Raw genomic sequence first — 13018 nt, 5'->3', positions numbered from 1 at the left:
ATAATGAATATTTGAACATCTTGTACACGTAATCTGTACCTGTGCTCTTCTACTCCGCTTCTGAGGCGTCGCCAAAAATATCTGCCTCCTCCAAAGCCTACAGGAAATGGATTCCCAAGACTGAAGGCTAATCTGCAAGCAGATATTAGTAGGGAAGGTCGTATGTCTTCTAAATGTCATAGGTCTATTTTTTTTCTAACTCACCACCTTTGGAGGGTTGGAACTCTTCTCTTCGGATCCCTTCCGATCTTTCCTACGCCTTACGGAAAAGATGCAGACCTTCTTCCAACATCTGCTGACTGTTCCTGACTGAATATCTAGAGACTATTGATGCCGTATCCGTACAAGCGCGCTCCCTACCTTGTGGGGCACAGTTCGGACAGCAGCGGCTCTGGCCGTTGACGCTGCCGACGAAGCCTGCGGGGCAAGGGTCGCACTGGGCTCCCGTCCAGCAGGGGACATAGTCCTCATCAGAGGCCGACGGGAACTGGGCTGCAAAACAAAGTCCATTCCCGTACGTGAGTAAGATGATGTTTGCAGCACTCAACGAGCTTGGTACAATCCAGTACCGTAAACGATTTTATGCTAAAGTTTTAAATCATTACTATTGAAATGTATTCATACTTTATTAAACATGCAAATACCTATGAGCAAAATGTTTTCCTACCTAATGTTTGTCACATACAAAGCAAGATCATTCAAGGTAATGAACTAGTCAAAGGTTGATTAAAAGATATCAAAAACAGGTTGTTTGTCCCCCAAATCAGCATCATTCTTAAAGTGGACAACCCCAAGAATATGCAGAGAGGGTTGATAACATTTATATAGCGACATAAAGATGTTATCTACTTCAAGTTTGCTACCGTGTGATCATCACATGTTGTTATGACGGCACACGTGACAATAGTAGTCAAACTCACCTATTGTTGTTGACAAGCAGACGCAAGACACAATGGATAATCCGAACAGGAATTGAACAAACAACATCATGGCTTCTAGTTGTACCGCCGCTGTAGTGGAAGCACTACCACAAAGTTGCGACGATGCTTGTCTTCAAAATGCTGACCTTAGAAAACAAGTTGAACTTTCTTCGATCCAAACAGGAAACCGGATATTGAAAGGCTTTCTTGAGATAGAACCGGAAGTGGGGAGTGTGCCGAACCTGTCTCCTTGCCCTCCAGTTACCTTCGTGAAACCGGCCAACACCAATCAAATCAATGAGTGTTCAATGCGCGGTCAAAAGGTCATCTTACCGTTTAATCTTGCTATTCAAACAGTGCTATGTTTTTTAATCAAAGTGCACACTTCCGGACAATCAAAGGTTTTAAAGGTTGATATTTCACATGATTGTGAATTAGTACAAGCTCTTCGCAGATGATTCTCATAAAGTCTAGTGCCAAATGGTCCAATTGATCTCTATATGCTTATTTTCATCTGTGAATTCAGTTTTCTTTTTCCGTTGGCGTTGCTGGAGTGGAGTGATTGCGAGCTGAATTCAGAGCGGACACCAAGGCCCTGAATGTGCGTCGTGTTGATGAACATTTTTTCAAACATTTTTTCTTGAAATAAGAGAAACAACATCTTGAAAACTTAGTATACTTCTCGGTCTTTACTAGTATACTGTCAAGCTTCGTTCCTTTTTGTTAATGGGAAAATATTCTACTATATTAAAAGCCTTTGATCAACAAGCTGGTTCTGGTTGATATCACAACCCATTTCATCTCAGCAGCTGTAAAAGCGGAACTACTTGGAGTTCATAAATGAAAATTGTTATATAACCGACAAAATTGTAAGGGCACATTTGTAAGTGGGGTAGATCTATATCTACTAGAGGAATTGATCGTCTGACAGACTTCCAATGCGTTTTGTCAAATTGCCAAATTTCAACTCGATTAAAACATAACTTAAGCTTGTTATAAAACCAATTGCATGGCGTCTTGACTCACCCTCATACATGCTGCCGTACAAAGAGTGTTGGCAAAACGTCCGGGTTACTAGCATGTCAGCAACAAGGAACATTATCTTATCTGTTGCATGGGCATATACAAGTGCATTTGTAAGATGTCTGTAACATTTTAGTGGCATTACTATTTCCTACTGGTGAGACAACTAAGTGTAATTTAGGCCAAACTACTTGCACAAGTGTTGTCTGTAACATGCATTGGCATAATACCGGTCATAAGCCTTATACCGGTCGATTAAAAATAGTGGAACTTAAAGAGATCTACACATGCAACAATAGTTATTTCTCTGGTATGCACACTTCAGACATCTAGGTGTCCAATACATAATTTACAAAGCATCGATAACAATGCATTCCAAGACAACAAGGCCAAAAGGTTTCAGGTCATTTTCGGGGCAGGCGAGCTCGTCGTGGGACAAACACACTGTCACGTTCATCGCCAGATTTGTAGATAATAATCACATGTGCTCACGGCACAAGACGAGCATGATTCAACAGCAATCTTGAATTTCTTTTGGTGACCTACAACTCGTGTAAAAGTGTGAGGAACCGTTGCATTATCGCCCGGATCTACGGCTGAATGGGTCAAATTGAACGTACGCCACCATTTTCCCGCCATTTTTAATGCTACGGCCAGCAGTAAAGTTTTACGTCATAGCGGTTGTGACGGACCAAAATTAAATGAAAATTCTTGTCAGTATACGCCCATTTTCTCATGACTTTTTGTATGCTCATGCAGATTTTTGTTTTGTGCAACTACTAACAGGAAAGAAAGGAACAACAGAGGATGTATAAAGGTACATAGCGGCAGTTAATTGTGCCGTGTTTCGTTCGGCCGGTATAGTGCACCCCTTCCAACCACGCGCCCGTTCTCCGTGCAATTCTGCGGTGTGTTCCAATTACGATATGATGTTTTTAGCAGGACCAGGGAGACAAAATAATTTACACAGAAGAAGTGGCAAAGGTAAGCTGTAACAGCAACATGTAACTGGAGAAAATGATGCGTTGATCATTTGCCAAATTAGCATTGCTTCAGAAATTTCAGTAAACCGACCGGTATTATGCCAATGGATATTAATCCTACAATGTTCAAATTTGTTTGGCTGAATATGTTTCGTGAACATCATTGATTGGTCATTCAATTGAACCCGGAGGAGAACAATGGAAAATGCGGGAAGTTTTGTCAGTTTTGGAACAAAATCATCTTAGAGCTTAGATCCTCCAACACTGTTGCACTTGTTAACTCGGTGAGTGTTACCGCGTTATCTGAAAATTGTTTGAGATTTGATCCTTTAACGCCTACAAATTCAGTAGTATTAATTGCATCTTACTCACAGTCTGGCTATTTGTTAGAATGCTTCATTGAACAAGTACTCCAGAAAAGTAGTTCTAGCAAAGTATTGCAATAACGTTAATAACTTTTAAGTATTAAAAGGTCTTAAAATAGATCAGAGGTAGACTACGCAAAACATATGTACATCAACTTTGTGATGATTCTGGCTGCTCGGCTGAAGAACTGCCCAAGGCTATGGAGGATAGGGAAGGATGGAGGAAGAGAGTCATGGCCATCCGTGCAACCAGCACGCCCGGATGATGATGATGAGATCATAGTCTCTACCTTTGCGTTCTGATGCCGTGTCATTGCAGACGACAACTGTACAACGCATGCGCATTAGCTTTGATCACCTTGCCGCCATTTTTGAATTCCAACCTTCAGCATAGTGTGCTGGATAAAGTACTTGTAACGTTAGGTAGAGTAAGACTGCCACCGAAAGTGTATTTATCTAAGCCTCAGGTAATACCGTAATGATACCATTTGCTGTCATGTAATTGTGAGAAACTTGCTCTGTTTAAGGGTAACATTTGATAGCGCTGTTGACGTCGGCTTACTTTATTTGTTATCTTCGTCACTAGGGAATTCTTGTGTGTGGTTGCTGGTTGACAAGTTAATGGCTCGAACCAAGCAACTCTCGAGAAAGCGTGGCTCACGACAAAGACCAGTGACGTTCGCCTCTCCGGTGAGATCGACTACACAGCCCTGGCCGTCTCCTTTCGTCACGGAGGCAGCGAATCAACACGGCACGCAAGGCCGAGGTGAATGCTGCGTATTGCTATGAAGTTGAAGAAAAAAAAAACACCCCCGCAATAAGATATGGTCAAAGAACATTCAGTGATTTTTTCATAGTATAGCAGATTGAGTTAGGACTAACGTTATCAATGGAACGAAAATTAAAACAATTTGAAACGTCCAGTACTAGAACTTATTAGAACTGTTTGCAAGCGATCTCTCCGTTGCTTGTATGATCAGATCAACACTCTGAGCACCGTATGTTTTTCTAAAATATTATCAATACGATTAATTATACCTGTCTGAAAACCTCCATACGTTACGAAAACGGCCAGGCTGAACTAGCAGTTCATATAATGATACTGTACAATGATTTATTTTCAGGCACAAAGATGTACAATGCAGACAAGAGGAAAATGCAAAGGCGTTTCCGTCCAGGGAGGAAAGCTCTCAAAGAGATCCGCAAGTTCCAACGCAGCACGGCACTTCTCATTCCCAAGATGACCTTCCAGCGACTAGTCAGAGAGGTCGCCTGGCGGTTCAACCTGGAATTGAAGTTTCAAGTCGATGCGCTTTTTGCATTGCAAGTACGTGCCTCAGCTTGAAATTTTGCAGAAATGTAATAGCTGTACGTTTATAGCAAGGATGAAAGCTCCCGTTGGTTATAATTGAGCAAAGAGCCGTATGTTTTGTTGGTGAACAATCAAATGAAATAATGGTCACTTGCGCAATAGCAGTTTGTTTAAAGATTTTGTCTAAATGACTGTTTATTGTTTGATGCCTACAGGAAGCTGCAGAGGCCTACCTTGTGGGGTTGTTCGAGGATTTGAACTTGTGCGCCCTTCATGCCAAACGAGTCACCGTCATGCCCAGGGACATGCACCTTGCATTGCGGCTGCGTGGGGAGAGACTACATTAGGGTCATAAAAAAACACTGGGTGACAACCCTCGGACCTGAACTTCGAGCTCGCTATGGGACATCGCTCTTATTTATATCATCATAATGATCCATATTCCGTTAAGTATAGTTATGTTATGTGTAATGTTATGATGATGATACTGTACATTTAACGACTAGATAAAAGGAACTTTGCCTTTGGCAAAAATGTGATATATGACACTGTTTAGCCGTTCTGTGAAATATTATTTACTTGTATCTATGGATGGCAAGACTGTCTGATCAGAAAGAAGAAAAAAGATATCCATTACATTGTACTAGTTACAGTCCCAAATAGACAAGACTGTAATGGAAAAAAAATAATTAAAAAAAAGAGCTTGGATGAAAGAAAGGGCATCTGTATTACAGGATTTGTGCTATGCGTATTGTGCTATTCAAGAAACAATATAACACTTTGCTTCAATTTTAACCAAAAAATCTTGTTGCAGTTTGGAAGTTTTTATTTTTTTCAACCATCTTTAGTTAGAAATGTATGAATTGTTCCTACCAGAGGTTCTATAGAATGCACTGGCAACGTCTGTTTTTATTTCAGAATAGATTCAGTTTGAAAATTGTCTCTAACTTAACGTTACACGTAATACGCGTTAAACTCGTACTCATAAACAGCGCAGCACATGTGTCATGTCTCGATATAAATCCAAGGAAACTTTCACCCCTCCAAAGTTAGTAGTTTCTTCCTGGAGGAGGATGACGGGAAGAACTGAAAATGGCGGCTTTTCGTAGGAGTGTGTGTGAACTTCTCCGCGCAAGTTTATGCCAAAAGGTGGTTTCTCCGCAAATGACAAGGACAGGTTTCTATTTGAGGACATGCTCCACATCAGTGGGAAACAACACATCCAAAGGTTACAAGTATTTGAGAGACAGCGGTATTGTTGTCGGCTGTTTTGCTTGGGGTTATGTCATCGGTAAATTCGGAGTCCCCTACATCTGGCCAAGTACGGATTCAGCTGACAAGGAGAAAAGTTCGATTGTGAAAAAAGTGGACGCTGCAGAGCCTTTCTATGGAGGGGAAGGATACGGAGGAATACCAAGGTCCAAACAGTTTAATTTCATCGCAGACGTTGTGGAAATTGCGTCACCGGCAGTGGTTTACATAGAAATCCAAGGAAAGTAAGTCAACGATCTTTACTTCCGGGTTCAAACTTGATCGATCAAACTCAAAGACGTTGCTCATTTTTATATTTTAGAGTTAACTTTTATCATATTACAAATACATTGTACTTGATATAGTTTGTAAGTGCTGATTCTAGACTATGAAAGGCACTGTTGTGTAATGAGCTGATAATATGTATTCCCCCATGTATGAGTCATCATGCTAACTTTGGTAACATGCTCCACGTATTGCGTCATAGATGTACATATGATAGTGAGAGCTGTTTTGTCCATTGGTCATCTAAATCAGTGAATGAAGGGTACGGGGACATTAACTTTGCTTTTACTAATCATTATTTTATTTCATTGGTCTCTCTACAATTTTAGAATTAATTTGAAATGTACATATTCTATTGAAAATGCTGAAACTGTTGACATTTTCCTGGACTGATACATACCAACATGTGTAAATACCTGCTGTTATAATCTGTTCATTGTCTAATCTGTCTGAGATCCAGTCCACTGAATTTTTTCAGGTCCATTTTTTTCCGGTACCTACCCCTAATCCATGACTTTGAATTTCCCCAGGAATCCATTCACAGGGGGTCGAGCTCCCACCTCTAATGGTTCTGGCTTCATTGTACGTGAAGACGGCTTGGTAGTAACCAATGCTCACGTCGTAGCGAATAAGAGGTATGTGAAAGTCCGGCTACAGGACGGGAGACTGCTCGATGGTGTCGTGACACTCGTGGACCAAGCTGCGGACATTGCAGCAGTCAAGATCATCAACTGCAACGTAGGTCATTTTTGTTTAGATAAATTACTTTCACAGCCTTTCTGTTATGTGCAATGAAAGCTGGTGTGTTACGCCGAACGGCGGTTATACCGGCTATATAGATACAGATACAGATACAATGTATCACAGATGTATTTTGAACTAGAAAGGCCGACATTTGCTTGAGAGCAAATGCAGCATATTTCAGCCATCTCCCTCCCCATGCAACAACAGGCTATTCCAAAATCACCCATGTGCAAGAATCGAACACTTTTGTTTAAAAGTCACTTCCACTAATGACACTTAATGACACCCAAAAATGAATCTTACAAAATTCCTAGTGCAAGAATGGACTCTTCCAGTGCACCCCATGTGAATTTGCACAATAGACCAGTCCAGAAATACTCTCACTGAAAACATGGTCAAGGTTGAACTAAGCAAAAAGGCATGAAAAGGTAAAATAGACCAGTCCCAATACACTTCCACTAAAAATGGAATATTGAATTATCACCTTTCTAAAACTAAATTTGAAAACATCCCCATGCAAGAATGGACTCTTTTTGCGATGCCCCTATGTAAAGTGGTGCAGTCCAAAAATACATCCGCTAAAATTGGACTTAATCACCAAAGTCCCAAAAATGGATTTTAAAAATCCCCCCATGTAAGGATCGACTCTTCCAGCACAACCTATGTAAAATTGCAAAGTTGACCAGTCAAAAAACAACCACACTGAAACACTTTGACATGTCAAATCACCAAAGTCCATAAACAATTTTTTTTTAAAATGCCCCCCTCCATGCAATAATGGACTCTTCCAGTACACCCCATGTAAAATTGCAAAATAGTCCAGTTCAAAAATACTCCCATTGAGAGACATTAAATAATCAACAGTCGAATGATGAATTTAAAAAATATGTACCCCCTCCGTGCCAGAATGGACTCATCCAGATAACACCGGGCTCACTGATTGGCTGCCAATCCCCTTTGGGATGTTGACTCAGGCTACGTGATTGGTTGCCTCTTTAATCAAGTTACTAGTATATATAGACATATGCACATGCTGTCTTCAGGTGGGAGAGGTCAACGACCTTGAGGTCGTTGACCCTCTGGCCAGTGGAGAATTACTTAAAAAGTACCAAAATATATCATTTTGAAGTGGTTTATGCCAGAAATTATACATGGGTCATTTGAATGAATATCTAGTGCACCTATTTACCAAAATGTAGGTCATTTGGTTACAAGACCAGGGAACAGGAGCGAAAAGCGTACGTTTTTGGTCAAACAATGGCAAAAAAATTCCAAAATTAAGCATTTTGTTGTACTGTATGCCAAAGGTGTCAATGAATTCATGTGCGCATATGTAGACGGCACTCCTATACCAAATTTCAGGTCATTTGGTTGTAAAATGGGGGTATAGGAGCCAAAAAATGTTATTTCTGGGGCAAAAAATGGCAAAAAATGCCAAAATTACGCATTTTGCTGTACCGTATGCCAAAATTGTTTTTGGAATTTTGTGGGCATATGATCAAGGCACCTCTGTACCAAATTTTAGGTCATTCGGCTGTAACACCAGGGAACAGGGGGGCAAAATGTACATAAAAATTGCAAAAAACATGAATAAAATCATTTTAAAGGAAGATATGAAAAAAATGAGAAAAAAGCATCTGGGTATTGACCCACTCTACCCTTGTGCCAAATTTCAAGTAATTCGGTCCAGGAACGACGGAGTTGAATCGATTTGAAGATTTGACAGGAGAAAGAAAGAAACATTACGAATACTAGAAAGGCCGACATTTGCTTAGGAGCAAATACAGCATATTGCAATCCATCTTCATCCTTGAAAAAATCCCAAATTCAACAATTTGAAGTAATGTTTGCTCAATGGGAAAATGAAGTACTGTGGGCACTTGTCCTACACACCTTCATGCCGAATTTTAGGTCATTTGGTTTCAATATAAGGGCATAGTAGCCAAAAATATACATTTTTTAGATAAAAATGGCTACAAATCCCAAAATAACTCATTTTATGAGTGTTCTATGAAGAAAGTGTTGATGGGGTCCTGTTATCATATGTCCAATTTACCTTTCTACCAAATTTTAGGTGATTTGGTTTACATACAAGGGCATAGAAGCCAAAAATATACATTTCTAGTCAAAAATGGCTGAAAACCCCAAAATAACTAATTTTTGAAGTCATCTATGAAGAAAGTGTCAATGGGGTCCTGTGAGCATATGTTCAATGCACCTCTGTACCAAATTTCAGGTCATTAGGTTTTCATACAAGGGTATAGGAGCCAAAAATATACATTTTTAGTCAAAAAATGGCCAAAAACCCTAAAATAACTCATTTTTGGAGTAAACAATGAATAAAGCGTTGATGGGGTTCTGTGGTCATATGTCAAACGCACCTATGTACCAAATTTCATGTCATTTGGTTTTAATACAAGGGCATAGGAGCCAAAAATATACATTTTTAGTCAGAAATGGCCAAAAACCCTAAAATAACTCATTTTTTAAGCAATCTATGAAGAAAGTGTTGATGGTTTTCTGTGCTCACATGTTTAATGCACATCTGTACCAAATTTCAGGTCATTAGCTTGTAATACCAGGGCACAGGGGCCCAAAATATACATATTTTGTCTAAAAATGACCAAAAACCCTAAATATCATAAATTCTAAGGCCTCTATCAAGAAAGTGAAAAAAACGCCTGGGGGTATTTGCTACTTCTACCACCCTGCCAAATTTCAGCTCATTTGGCCCAAAAATGAAAAAGTTGAATCCATTTGAAGATTTGACAGGAGGAGAACGAAAGGAAAAACAATATATTGCAATCCCATACTATGTATGGATTGCAATATAACAATATATTTCACCATACCTATCGTATGGCTGAAATATAATGAAAAAGAGAATTGATATTCCGGAGATGCTTCACTGGTATGGTCACTGTAAGATATACATATGAATCATTCACTTATGATCGCATGAAAATAATAACACTTGACCTTGATCAGGCAACTAAGTGACTGCTACCTAAAACTTGTTGGAATTTGTTATCAACTAATAAGGACAGCACATGTACCATACCTTGACAGCAATATGCAGAACTTACAACTATGTATACTTGCTTACAACTGTGTATACTTGCTATAGTTGCCCATCTTTGGTTCTCTGTGCAGACACCACTGAAAACAGTCAAGCTCGGTAACTCCTCCACCTTGAGGCCTGGGGAATGGGTGGTTGCCATGGGGAGCCCACTGTCGCTTAGCAACACCATCACAGCTGGCGTGATCAGCTCCGTGCAGAGGGGCAGTCGTGAACTTGGACTCCGACACAACGATATGGACTATATACAGACAGATGCTGCAATCAATGTAAGGAAAACTTTGCAACTTTGAGCCCTTGCAAACTTTGGTCATATTGTACAATCACACTTTGCAGTCCTCATTTCAATCTTTTAAATTATTTTTCAACAGTTTGGTAACTCAGGTGGCCCTTTGGTGAACTTGGATGGAGAGGTCATTGGGGTCAATACCATGAAGGTCACAACTGGGATCTCCTTTGCCATTCCCATTGACAAGGTCAAGGAGTTCTTGAAGAATGTGGAAGAGAAGGAGAAAGGTAAAAGAATCATAGTTATGATATGTAGGCTTAATGCAGCTGTAGCATAGCCCATTCATGACTAATGTAAGACAATCAATGTTAAGTAGAGATGTTGCTGTTAAATGTTTATTTCGTTGGCTGCTTGAAAAAGCACCATCCTCTCTTTTGTCAGCGTTCCAATTGGGAATGACAAAAAAAGAAGATGTCCTTTGATTTATGTATAATTTGAATTTTAAATGTGTATTTTTCACATTCCAAACCCAACAGCCCAGAAAGGATGGTTTGGTAGAGGACAGGTTGCTCCTCCCTCCCCGCCCAAAAGGCGGTACCTTGGTGTCACCATGGTTACGCTCACACCCAACATCATCATGGAGCTGCAGGAGAGGAGAACAGACTTCCCTGACGTGCGGACTGGAGTACTGGTGCACAGGATCATTGTGGGGTCACCTGCATACAGGTAAAGTTGGGGGAAAATACTGTAAATGCATTTAAGTTCGCGGGGATTTAATTTCGCGGTAGAGGGAAAAGGGACTTTTCGCGGTGGTTTTAATTTCGCGGTAGCACCATGCACTGTAGTGTCTTACTGCCATGGAAAAATGTTCGCGGTGGTTTTAATTTCGCGGTGAAGTGTCCACCGCGAACATTTCTGCATTTACAGTAATGGAAATAGTTACAGTAGCAGGTACTGATTGAACTATTCCGACACCAAAACAAGAAGATCTCTGAAATATGAAGATTATTTGTGAATTTCTGATTTTATAGTCATGTGAAAACTAGATAATGCTTAGATAGCAATAAACGTGGACTGGATTTGACAATGCTGATAATTTTGCACATTTTTGTGGTTCCAGTGCGGGTATCCGTCCTGGCGACGTCATCACCAGTATCAACGGTCGACAGGTGACGTCAGCACGAGACATCTACGATGCGGTAAATAGCGGGCAGCAGCTGAACATCACCTGTCACAGGGGGAGAACTGTCCACCATCTTCAAGTCACACCTGAGGAGGCTGACTGAGGGGGGTTGATTTAGGGGGGACCTCATCTAACACATTGTCTTGTATTTACTACTACTGCTGCTGGCACTGATCAAAACACAGCCTGACGTAATAATACAATGCCACCTTACATTGTGGGTGGAAACACATTCATATGTACATGTAGTATATATAAACAAACTTAACCTTTTCATTCATGTTGCTTCTTCAGGACTAAAAGTACCAATACGTATACAGAGGAGTTTCCAAACATATGTAAATTGAAATTTGAAAGCTTTCTTAACATGTGTATGGAAGAAGTGTTTTATTAGTTGTACTAGTTACACCAAGGAAGTCAGTCCCTTCATCAGGATAATGCACACATTTGAACAAGGAATGTTCAGAATTGTCCTCATCTTGGCTTTGTATGTACATTGTACAATATGTAGTTTTTGTTTGATGTGTCATTTTGAGGTGCATAAACTGTTAGGTAAAATTGAAAAAGGACATGTTCTTCTACTAACCTGTGACCATCTGCAAGATTGAGTATGATGATGATTAAGAGGAGGATTTACATAGTTTTAAATGAGAAGTTGATAACTGGTACTGATAAATTATTTACGTTGAATTTAATAGCACAACTGGGAGACAAATGTGTGTACAACTTGGAAAGTGATGCATACTTCATCTTGTGTACTTGTGAACATTTGGTTTGGTTGTTGCAAGGTGCCAAATTGTTTTGGTGTACATTTACAACACCTCATGGGCATTTGTTGAAATTTTGTGATTTACATTAGTTGAATCGGTTGTAACATCCTTGTGGAGTGTATTCTGATAACTTGTAAACTAGTAAGATCATGGTATCTCATTCAACCCTTGAGAAAATATATTTTGCCCAAGTAGAAACTTAAGAGTACTCATTAAAAGTAGGCTGACTCCTAACTAGTGACTTAACATCCTTGATTTCGGTTGCAAATGTTGTCATTTAAATGCATGAGAATCTTACCAACAGAGCCCCAAGAGTTGGAGTTGTTCATTAAAACGATAATGTTATTCTGTTCCTGCTGTTGTTGGACTTAATTGCATCTTAATATGACTAAATAGGCTTTTGCTGCAGTCCATGCTTCCCAGGGAAACACGCCCACATCTGGCTTATCAGTGTCCTGTGTGCCTGACTGCACAGTGGGGTGTCTGATGACAGTTGCATCAGAGTTTTTGAAAAACGTAATCTTTGCAAGATTTCTTGCAGTTTTGAAGGGAATGTAACCTCAGCTTATTGATATCCTACAAAATAGACTAAGTCCATGATTATATCCTATTCTGAAGTGAAAAAAATGAGTGTTTGAAAAGAAGAAGATCTTCCCCTGTAGCCAGCTGGAGTGTGATAAACTCATTAGCCCACCCCCCAGGGTGCCTACTGGAGGCCTGGAAGTTGTTACTTACAGCCAAGAGGGTCTAACTTGGGGGGACACAAAGATAATTACGTAGCATACCTGCACATCATGTACAAATGTACACGTATGCACTGTAATAGGGAAACATAAGTACAATTTTGGCCACTGCAGTTTAATTTGACAATGAC

The 13018-nt window shown here is 40.0% G+C and overlaps 3 protein-coding genes across 4 annotated transcripts in view; 2 read left to right on the top strand and 1 right to left on the bottom strand.

The window, feature by feature from the left end:
- The window catches only part of LOC118413629, a 13701-nt gene extending 13409 nt beyond the window's left edge, over positions 1-292 (bottom strand). The window contains exon 1 of the mRNA XM_035817155.1: positions 280-292. Coding sequence (XP_035673048.1) covers positions 280-292 — 13 coding nt within the window. The remainder of the gene's footprint in view (positions 1-279) is intronic.
- Positions 293-3608: 3316 nt separating this feature from the next.
- On the top strand, positions 3609-5354 carry LOC118413395 (histone H3-1-like). 2 transcript variants are annotated; one of them, XM_035816758.1, is made up of 4 exons: positions 3609-3758; positions 3878-4057; positions 4416-4618; positions 4819-5354. In XM_035816758.1, the coding sequence occupies exons 2-4, from the start codon at positions 3913-3915 to the stop codon at positions 4948-4950; spliced, it is 480 nt and encodes a 159-aa protein (XP_035672651.1). In that variant the 5' UTR covers positions 3609-3758; positions 3878-3912; the 3' UTR covers positions 4951-5354. The 2 variants fall into 2 exon arrangements, with proteins under 2 accessions (XP_035672651.1, XP_035672652.1); XM_035816759.1 differs by having other exon boundaries at positions 3638-3704.
- A 316-nt stretch (positions 5355-5670) lies between these two features.
- Positions 5671-12496, top strand: LOC118413391 (serine protease HTRA2, mitochondrial-like). Its single transcript, XM_035816753.1, has 6 exons — positions 5671-6099; positions 6670-6877; positions 10037-10231; positions 10334-10478; positions 10728-10917; positions 11312-12496. The coding sequence occupies exons 1-6, from the start codon at positions 5696-5698 to the stop codon at positions 11475-11477; spliced, it is 1308 nt and encodes a 435-aa protein (XP_035672646.1). The 5' UTR covers positions 5671-5695; the 3' UTR covers positions 11478-12496.
- Positions 12497-13018: the final 522 nt, after the last annotated feature.

The sequence above is a fragment of the Branchiostoma floridae genome, chromosome 4 (assembly GCF_000003815.2).
Source record: "Branchiostoma floridae strain S238N-H82 chromosome 4, Bfl_VNyyK, whole genome shotgun sequence".
Classification (NCBI taxonomy): domain Eukaryota; kingdom Metazoa; phylum Chordata; class Leptocardii; order Amphioxiformes; family Branchiostomatidae; genus Branchiostoma; species Branchiostoma floridae.
The sequence above is the reverse complement of the archived record's forward strand: the minus strand, read 5'-3'. Positions and strand labels throughout refer to the sequence as shown.